The sequence below is a fragment of the Montipora capricornis genome, chromosome 11 (assembly GCF_036669925.1).
Source record: "Montipora capricornis isolate CH-2021 chromosome 11, ASM3666992v2, whole genome shotgun sequence".
NCBI lineage: Eukaryota > Metazoa > Cnidaria > Anthozoa > Scleractinia > Acroporidae > Montipora > Montipora capricornis.
In genome coordinates, this window is record NC_090893.1 from 6,685,316 (window position 1) to 6,695,315 (window position 10,000).

Below are 10,000 nucleotides of genomic sequence, written 5' to 3' on the forward strand. Positions count from 1 at the left end.
ATGGACTCACTTCAGTTGTTCCTTTCCTTAAGTTGGTCACCTTTTAAGATCTTCTGTTTTTTCATGTATAGTCGGTTCGCCTGTAAATCCACGTGGACCGTTCAAACCGACATTTCAAAGCTGATTCGGAGTGACTGGTTCGCTTCAAATATTTCTTTGTTGGTTTTAGGGATAGTAGTACCGTTTTGTTCTTCAACAATGTCTTTTTCTGGTTCGCAAGGACCTTCTTATTTTGAAACATACGACACAGTGTGCACTGTCTGCAATGGGCTTTTCATAATCATCTTAAACAAACACAAATTTGTGACGAGGTATGTTTTCTACATCAGTGTTTGCATGATTTTGGCTTATCTTGAGAGTAATGTCATGGCTGTGTTTTATTTTGCACTCAATTCGGAAGGATCTTTAAGCAACCTAAAACTGACAGCTCTCCGCACTCTAGCAATTGGCATGACTTTGTCTACAAGTTTCAGTTCTTGCATGCACATCATCCGGAAAATTGTCAAGCCTGAAGAATCGCTGTTTGAAACTCTTTCAGAAAAATAAACAGAAGCCACTTTTTACACAAATTCAGCTTGTTACATAGCCAATAGCACAGCCTCGTGTGGTCACAAGATGCATCCTTTATTTGTTCTCGCCCAAAGGCAGCCTAAAAACACGTTCAGTAACCCCCAAAGTGAAAGACTTGTTACTGGAAGAAATGATATGTTTGTTTTTTTAGAACTATCAGTTTATTGCTTGTATTTACGCAAGTAGGTTCTACAGGGCAAAGAAAGAGGAGATACAGCTAAGGCTAAGTACGATTATTGTTATTGTCAAGGTAATCTTTATAAGCGAGTTGATGATTTATTGGTTCGCCAATGAAGTATATGGTGCTATATACGAGATGCTAAATAGCCAACAAGGGGCGTAGCGCTGAGTTGGCTATTACCAATCACGTATCCAACAAAGGCGAATGGAATAGTTGTTTTATTAAATTCTCAACCTTCGGTTTTGCTTAATTTTAAGTCTAAGAAACGACCAGAAAGTGATTTTATGCTGAGAGTCATTTCCCCATAAGGTCAAACGCAGGTAAAATGCCTGATAACCGAGATTCAGTGAGCCAAGGAGAAAGCATTACCCGAGGTTGAGACTTTAATAAGATTGTTTGTCTTATACTTTTAAACATTAAGTTTTTCTGAGTCTGTGTAGAATATTGGAATTAGTTTAATAGTTTGCCTATATAATCAATGGCTTTTCTAAGTTTAGCCAATTTTGAAACAAGAAGGTCCGTTTCATTGAATAAAATCGCGACTTGGCCATTTTAATCAAGGCCCCAAGCTATCTTCGTACAAATAACTAGCCCAGCAATCTTAAAATGCTTACTTAGTTTCCTAAAGCTTTTACTTGGAAATTGGTAAAGAAACCATATGATAAATTTATGTTTAGGTTGGTCAATGAAATGTAATAATTACATCTTGTTGATGCCAATACTTCGATTTCATCAGGGATAATTTTTAATTACACCCAAGTCATGCATGTTTGATATGCATCAAAATGAGAAAGTACAATCTTTCTCGTGGTGGAACTTCTTGTTTTAATTTTGTGGTGAATAGTTCAGTGACACTTAATTAAGGCATGATAACTTAGACTTCTATTGGTACATCATAGACGAGTATTCTGTGGTCATTACAATAGACCAGGGTGCAGTAGCCATATTATGATATTTTAAGTAAGTAAAACTTTGGAAATAAAGTGGTAGATTTCTTGTTTTAACTTTGTTCAGTGAGAAGCTTTGAGGACGTTCGCGCCAATTGTTTCTGCGCATCCTTACTGCGCGCGCAAATGCACACGCCACGTCATACACGAGCGCGCGCGCTAAGTAATAAAATGAGAAATGATAGGGCAAAAGGCCTTGGCTATAGCTTTGCCTGGATTTAACGTTCTTGGACGTTCGGTGACCCCTATTTTTCTTTCCAGAAACGGATTTTATTTACAATTATCTTCACGTTGTCGAAAAATGAACAAAAAATCAATGTGGGAAGTTAAAAAAATTTCAAGATTTCTGCTCACGGGACATCAAATCCAGCCATCTTGAGGCGGCAAGTCGCGTGAAACTGTGGTCGCTAAATGCGAACTTGATCTTTAAGGAACCTCACCAGTTGACTAAATTCACTTAATAAGTCCACTTAAACAATATTTGGCAGAGAAGATTTCACTTCAAAGATTTAATTGCAATATATTTGGGTTTAAAGACACTGGCCTTATTCGCTAACGAAGTCCGATTTTGTCACATTTTGGGTGTTTTTCCGGGCATGTTCTCTCCAAAACGAAGTTGGTGACCCCCCATTTTTTTTACATTTCTGACATAACTAACTCATTATCTTACAGTGGTAAAAGTTTCAGAAAGAAATCAATGTTGAAAAATTTTCGCGCGAACGTCCATAAGTGACTACCAAGATCTTTAGACTAACTATCTTTTATTTTTTATTATATGTTTTTTTTTGCGATCCCTGACGATGATGGATACCCACTGTAAGTGACTACACCCCATTTTAGTATATGACAGCTTGCATGATCAAAGGCAGCCCAAGCTCACGATGCGAGTAGTTATTATTCGTTTAATCTTTATGCGAACGTTCAGCGAGTAAAACGTGAAATATTTGCCGCCTACATCTACTATTACATAACTACCGAGTTTGATTACGCGAAACGTGACTCTCGCTTTGCAGCATATGGAGGTGTTGTGTTACAATGGTTTGAGTTTATGAAGGTTTGTATGGGAAAAAAACGATAATGGGCATTTTAGCCTCAATTTTGATATTTTTGCAATAAAAATGACTCACATCAATGTCTTGTTGTCTTTTCTATCATCACCTCACCTCTCAGCTCGATCCGAAGCTTTTTAAGCGAGTTATCGCTTTTTGGTTTTCCTCTCCTAAGAAAGAAGAAAGGCTACACACTCGATTCGGGACTGACACCCGCTCGAAGCGAAATAAAGCCACTGAAAGCGTGCCAGCCGCCCCAATTCCTCCGCAGAATCATAGTACAGGGTTAAGCGTTCCCTTTCAGTTAAATTCCACGCCGTATTAATCTCCACAGCACACGCTACAAGGTTCTGAATCGAAGAAACTACAATCTCGGTCATATACATTTGTAACACTTCGCTTGACAGCAAGTGAAGGCTGTTAATAACATACCCCTCCTCCTCCCTCCAATCAATGTTGCATTTACCGGTTGGTTTTTGCACTCCAACCCATAAACATCAACATTGAAGGGGGAAAGGGGGCGAAGTGCCGTCTGTGTTACAACATTTGTGACCGAGACTGTAGCTAACCGGACTGAGTAATGATGCTGTTGGCACCTACCATGGAAATCTTCGAAGCCCAAGCGGTATGCCGCGTTCACAAACTGACCCTGACCAGGGGAAGGGAGCGCACAATTCAAAACAAGCAATGTACTTTGCTCCGCGGTCCCTTAGGGAGATTTCCGTCCAAGCCGCCGACGGAGCATTGTTATGACAAGTCAGCAAAGTGGTGCTTTCGTTAGCACCGCAATCTCAATCTAACGAAAAAGTATTTTTTGATCAGATGATATGCTTAATATGATGAACTTTAAAAAGCCTTGTACACGAGTACCGGTATTTACAAATCAAATCAAAGAGGACAGACCACCATATAACTTGTGGTTCCTCGAGATATCTAAAATGCGATTTAAAAATGTACACAGGGAATATTACTTGCCACTCTTTACACATAAAATTCGAAGACATCCTTCAAAAGCGAGCTGGTTAAAACTTTCAAAGGCAATCGAACGATTAGATTGAGATTGCCGGTGCGAACGACAGTGCTTTTTTTGAAAATTTTGTAAACACGTCTAGTCGTTGCTTTGGCTGCCTTTCATAAGATTGCTCCGTCAGCAGCTTGGACGGAAATCTCCCTAAGGGACAGCTGAGCAAAGTACATTGCTTGTTTTGAACTGTGCGCTCCCTTTCCCTGGTCAGGGTCAATTTATTAGCCCGGCATACCGCTCGGGCTTCGAAGATTTCCGTGGTAGGTGCCAACAGTATCATCACTCAGTCCGGATGGCTAGCTTTCTTCGATTCAGAACCTTGTAGCGTGCTCTGTGGAGATGAATATGGCTTGGAATTTAAAGGAAACCTCCACTAAAACAAGAATACAACTTCAAAATATTTAACATAATGTTTACAATCTAAATTGTTCAAACGTTTTCCAATGGAATCGTTTGTGTCCGAAATAAATGAATTTCAAAAAAAACGCTTGTTTTGATTTTCAAATTTCCTGGGCGTCGCCATCTTGAATAATTGTGACGTGTTATGGTTGCTCTTTTGTATTTGCACAAAGAGCTTTTGTTTTAAAACAATAGGGCAACCAAGACACGTCGCAATTATTCAAGATGGCGGTGCACAGGAACTTTGAAAACCAAAACAAGTGTTTTTGAAATTAATTTATTTCGGATACAAACGATTCCATTGGAAAACGTTTCAACAATTTTGATTGTGAGCATTATGTTAACTATTTTAAAGATATATTCCTGCTCTAGTGGAGGTTCCCTTTAACTGAAAGGGAGCGCTTAACTCTGTACTATGATTCTGTGGAGGAATTGGGGCGGCTGGCATGCTTTCAGTGGTTTGTATTTTGTTACACATACAATTTTGTAACGAGTCCTTTTTTAGGCTCATCAATGTCACGTGTTGAAATAAAGTTTGTTCAGTTTTTTTTTCAGTTTCAGTTTCAGATTATTTCGCTTCGAGCGGGGGTCACTCCCGAATCGAGTGTGTAACCTTTCCTCTTTCTTAGGAGAGGAAAACCAAAAAGCCATAACTCGCTTAAAAAGCTTCTGATCGAGCTGAGAAGAGAGATAATAACAAAAAAGACAACACGACATTGAGGTGAATCCTTTTTATTGCAAAAAATATCAAAATTTAGGCTAAAATGCCGATTACCGTTTTTCCCCATACAAACTGATTTCATAAATTCAAACCGTTGTAGCACAACACCTCCACATGCTGCAAGGCGAGAGTCACGTTTCGCGAAATCAAACTCGATCGTTATGTAATTCTCTATTTTCGAATTCCCCATAATACACTTTGTTTGCCCCCCAAATTTTGCATAAACCATAAACATAAACATAATTTTGCATTGTTTTCAAATGCTCTTGGGAATATGCAGTGTCCCCAAGAGCATTTGAAAACAAAAATTTGGGGGGCAAACAAAGTGTATTATGGGGAATTCGAAAATTGAGAATAGTAGATGTCGGCGGTAAATATGTCACGTTTCACGCGCTGAACGTTCGCATAAAGATTAAAAAAATAACTACTTGCATCGTGAGCTTGGGCCGCCTGTGGCATGATTAAAAATTATGAGGGTTGACCAAGATGGGCTCCTGAGTCGGAAATGTTGTTACAATTTTGTAATTGGCACCTTAATTATTACAACAAGCTTACGACACGCTTTTAATTTCCACCAACTCTTTTTAAGATTGGCCATTATAGCACAGTCAGTTACTTCACGACAGCCATGGAGTCAATAATGAGATTTCTCTGGATCAGCTCATGCTTGCTGCGTGCACTGAATTGTTATCTCATGGTTGCTAAGTCAATAAAACCCGTCTGAAGCTTTACTACGTAATTATCTTATTTTTAATAATAAAATATACCACAGTGTTTTCAGTTGATTCAGAAGTAAATCACTCCTTTGGCTTCGTTAAAAGGAAATTACGTTCATGTAAGCATTGCAACTACTTGATGTATGTCTATACAGGAAATGAAGCGCGGTTCGACCAGTGATTTTTCTGCATGCTCAATAAAAGTGTTAAGAGCCGATGCCTGAAATTATAGAGAATTGGGCGTCAGTCGTGAAATTTCGAATTCCTTCATATTTTGCCCAAATAACCTCTATAGTGAAGTATTTTCAAAAATAACATTAAAAGTTCTAAAAGTTTCAACAGCTTTTTAAATTTTGCGAAATTGGAGAAAGTTTGAAAACACGGCATGTTGGCCTTCTCCGAATGGTAAAATTGGCGGAAAATAACACATTTTTAACTCGCTCGTACGGTAAGACGCGGCATCGTTTGTTTATGAAACACAAACGCAATATAAACACACCTTAGCTCTTTATAATACAGTAATAAAATTCGGATAAGCTGTTGAAATCAAAATGTTTTGGCCTTTAGAAGAAAGCCAGTTTCAGGCATTTCAAAAAAATCGCAAATTTGACCCAACTTCCACAAAACAGAAACCCAATTGGTACATCGAGTTTGGACAAGAAATAACAACACCTATGAAGAACAACCTTTTTAAATTACTGTGTTAGAATATTTCTGGCTGCAATGAAAAATTACCCCGTCGAGAGATCAAAATGTGAAGAGTACTTTGACAAGAATCTCGGACTGAATTTATGACACAAACCGCCGGCTGGCTACGCAAAGCAAATTGTAACCGTTTTCATGGAGAGAAAATGTTCGCAAAATTACTTAAAGGGCTTGCAGAATAATTTTATATAGAGTTGATGCTTTTGAACTTCGATCAACACACACTGCCCTTTGTTTCAGTCCGGACTCGATCGAAACTGCAACATAACATGAACTTTACGGTGTTTCTAAAAATTATCCATTATCTGTCTGATCAAAACAATCCTCCACTAAATTGCTGTGTTTGGTACAGTAATGTATGTAGCTTGCTGGACATGTGATACCCTTGTTTTGTCGGTACCTGACCGCAAACAAATTCACAGAAGTAACATTCCGGAACAGAACCACGATATGATGTAATAACAAGATGGCGTGACGCATGACCTGACCAAAGGTCAATAGGTATAATCCTTCTTTGGGTGCTTAATAGCGTTTTAAGGTGTAAGCCCAAAGTGCATGCTAGAAATACTAGTTCTCAATCTACCTTTTGATGCGAAAAAACCTTTCATGCATTGATATCAAGTCGCTAGTTGTTTACATTTCATTGCTTGGCTTCTTGTGGCTATTCACTCCTCGTTGGTGGGCCCCAGTTCATTTAACCCCGCGAATGCGGAATGTGTTGCAATCCGCGAGTGTAGCAAGGCCGGTCTATAATCACCCCGTGTATTGCAAAATCAGCAATGACATTGGAGTGGAGAGAGAATTCAAGCTATTACTTACTCGAGAAGGTAGGTGGTTTCCTTTTAGACATTACAAATCCTCGAAAACGATTTTTTCTTTAGACATTTTTTAAAATTAATCGGCATTTTTGAGAGAGAAGGGTGTCATTTAAAAATAACAGTGTGCCCACGACATTGAGATTTGTTTAAGACTAGGTGGACGTGCTATAAGTGACGGTGTTCGATCCCCACGGGGAAAAATCCTCAGCCCCAAAGGCTCAATATGGATTGAAAAAGGCACATTCAGCCTGTTATGAGCGCCACAAATATGCTGATACCAGTAGGCTCGCGTTAGTGTTACACATTGTTATTATATTCTGAGTAAATTTGTATAAATGATTTTCGTTCATGATAACTTAACCGCAATTTGTTTACGCGGTTACTCAAGGGTGCGAAAACATGTTCCCATTCCCCCTGCCAACCTGTCACCCCTAAGCCCTTGTGCACGCTCGTAAAAACCCATCTTACCCGGGAAAAAACGTCTCTAAAAAGACTAAGTCTAGTTGAGAAAAAATCTTAATTATCAAGTATGCGTAGACATTGACACGCTGTGAATAAGAAATTAATAATAAACACCTTTATTTTATATAGCGTTAAAAACTGCTTTACAATGACAATGAATTAAAAACTAGATAATAGAATATGTACATAAGAATAAAAGTAAATATTTACAAAGAATGTTTTTATAAATAAGAAATGATTGGTCTATTATTAAGAAATGTCCCCCTCCATACTGAGGGCATGGTCTATTATTAAGAAATGATTGGTCTATTATTATGTTCTTCCGGTTTCCTAATTTTCATGAATTTTTTCATGGATAAAAACCATTTTGGAAAAAAAAAAACATTCTTTGTTTGCGTGATCAGTATCCGTGAAATTTGGACAACTTTGTCCACGAGCAGTCTCTCTTTCCGCTCAGGGATAGTCAAGGACAACCTCGTTCCCAGGGTCTCTCTTCTCTGCCTCCATTGTCGTTGAGAGAAGTTCACGCTGGTCACGTGGCACTCGTCGACAAACATTGTTCCACTAGGGTAGTGTTTTCGTTATATTTTGATCCCGCAACCGCACCTGGGCCAAAAAATATTCGTTTAACAAGGCATTTCTAAAATAAAAAGGTCAAAAGAGCTGATGTTATATTCCCACAGGAGATGAATTCCCACAAAAGCGGTCAAACTAAAAGCAAGAGCTTTTGTGACTTAAATGTCGAGCGGCGATTGACGTTCGCTTTAAAAAAAATTAATTTCGTTAGTAGCCAAAGTTGCTTCTTCAGAACAAACACTAACATAAAAGAATACACCAAACACTACGTTTGCTTGATAAAAATGTCTCTTTTATTTTACTGCGACTAAAAATATACACGCTATTAAAGCGCGGTGCAGTGGTAAAAAAAATCTTAACGACATCGACAATTTACACGAAGTTGTTGAAATATAAATATCACAAGTCAAACTGTCAACTCGCTGTACAAGATTGCGACCTTAGCAATCACGTTGTTTAACTTTCGAAAGAAAAACGAAAATCAAAGAACAAAATGAAATACCTGCACATGCTAATACAGTTTGATTTGATGGATTTGAGGTCGATATGTGACTCGAGAACTTAAATAACAACACACCGGCTGATCGCTGAACATGTTTGTTTTCCATGGATAACCGTTTCGCTTGTTTTCTTGCTCGGCAAAATCTTCTTTCCTTTAAAATTGTCGCAAACTATTAGCATTCTTCGTTGATCCGGACCTTCACACGGATGAAAACTTGAATAACGTGAGGATATTTTCTGTGGCGTCTGATCGATTTGACCACAACTTTTTTTCTTTCACATCGGGTTCCATATGTGTAGTACATAAAATACTGCTGTCAAACGTTTTGTCAATGGTTATCTGGCCACAAAATCAATTGCGTGCTGATTCCCTTCTTTGCAATGTCAACAAAGCCTACATTGCCACCCATCCCCTAACACACATTTCGCCAACCTCCCAGATTCTGGGAGACACGTGACCAGCGTGAACCAGGGTCTTCTCTCAACGACAATGGAGGCAGAGAAGAGAGACCCTGGGAACGAGGTTGAGTCAAGGACCGAGGAAAACCAACAAGCGAGCGACCGTGAAAATCATGACTTGCGTGTCGAGTCGTTAGTGCAGTGAGCCGGCTCGACACGCAAGTCACGTTTCCACGCTACGGGGCGATTTTCGCCGTCGCTCCCTTGTTCGTTTCCAAAAGGGCTTTTATCCATGAAATAATTCATGAAAATTAGGAAACCGGAAGAACATATCAAAGGACCCATCGGCCGGGGGAATGAGAGCATGAATTTGCCGGTTCACATTCATGCACTCGCGTGTCTAGAGCACTAAGTAAATAAACAGTTGTGAAGAGACTTTACCCCGGCAACGGCTTCCTGTTAGGAAAGTACGTTTGAGCAGCAGTGTTCTGTGCCAACTTTCTCCGTCCATGCGGTTACCCCTGAGCCTCTCCCGCATGCACATGAGAGCTAGTAAAAGTACGCACCCTTCAGTAACCGCGTAAACAAATTGAGAATAATTTATCATGAACGAAAATCATTTATACGAATTTACCCAGAATATAACAACAATGTTTAAAACTTACGCGAGCCTACTGGTTCAAGCATATTCCTGGCGCTCATAACATAGGCTGAATGCGCCTTTCTGAATCCATATTGAACCTTTGTGGCTGAGGATCTTCCCCTGTCGGCATCAATCCCCGCAGAAGTGGGGATCGAACACCGCCACTTATTGCACCTCCACCTAGTCCCAAACAAATTTCAATTTCTTGGGTTTAAATGAGACTCTTCTCTCTCAAAAATGCCGATTAAATTTTAAAAAATGTCTAAAGAAAAAATCGTTTTCGAGGGAT

At 39.2% G+C, this 10,000-nt stretch overlaps 2 protein-coding genes across 2 annotated transcripts in view; one reads left to right on the forward strand and one right to left on the reverse strand.

The window, feature by feature from the left end:
* The window catches only part of LOC138023787 (uncharacterized), a 3,316-nt gene extending 1,543 nt beyond the window's left edge, over window positions 1-1,773 (forward strand). The window contains exon 1 of the mRNA XM_068870858.1: window positions 1-1,773. This exon is cut by the window's left edge and continues 1,543 nt beyond it. Within this exon, the coding sequence (XP_068726959.1) occupies window positions 1-546 (546 nt within the window). The 3' untranslated portion in view covers window positions 547-1,773.
* A 2,281-nt stretch (window positions 1,774-4,054) lies between these two features.
* LOC138023050 (retinal-specific phospholipid-transporting ATPase ABCA4-like) overlaps window positions 4,055-10,000 on the reverse strand; it is a 27,914-nt gene continuing 21,968 nt past the window's right edge. The window contains exon 13 of the mRNA XM_068870083.1: window positions 4,055-4,144. Within this exon, the coding sequence (XP_068726184.1) occupies window positions 4,055-4,144 (90 nt within the window). The remainder of the gene's footprint in view (window positions 4,145-10,000) is intronic.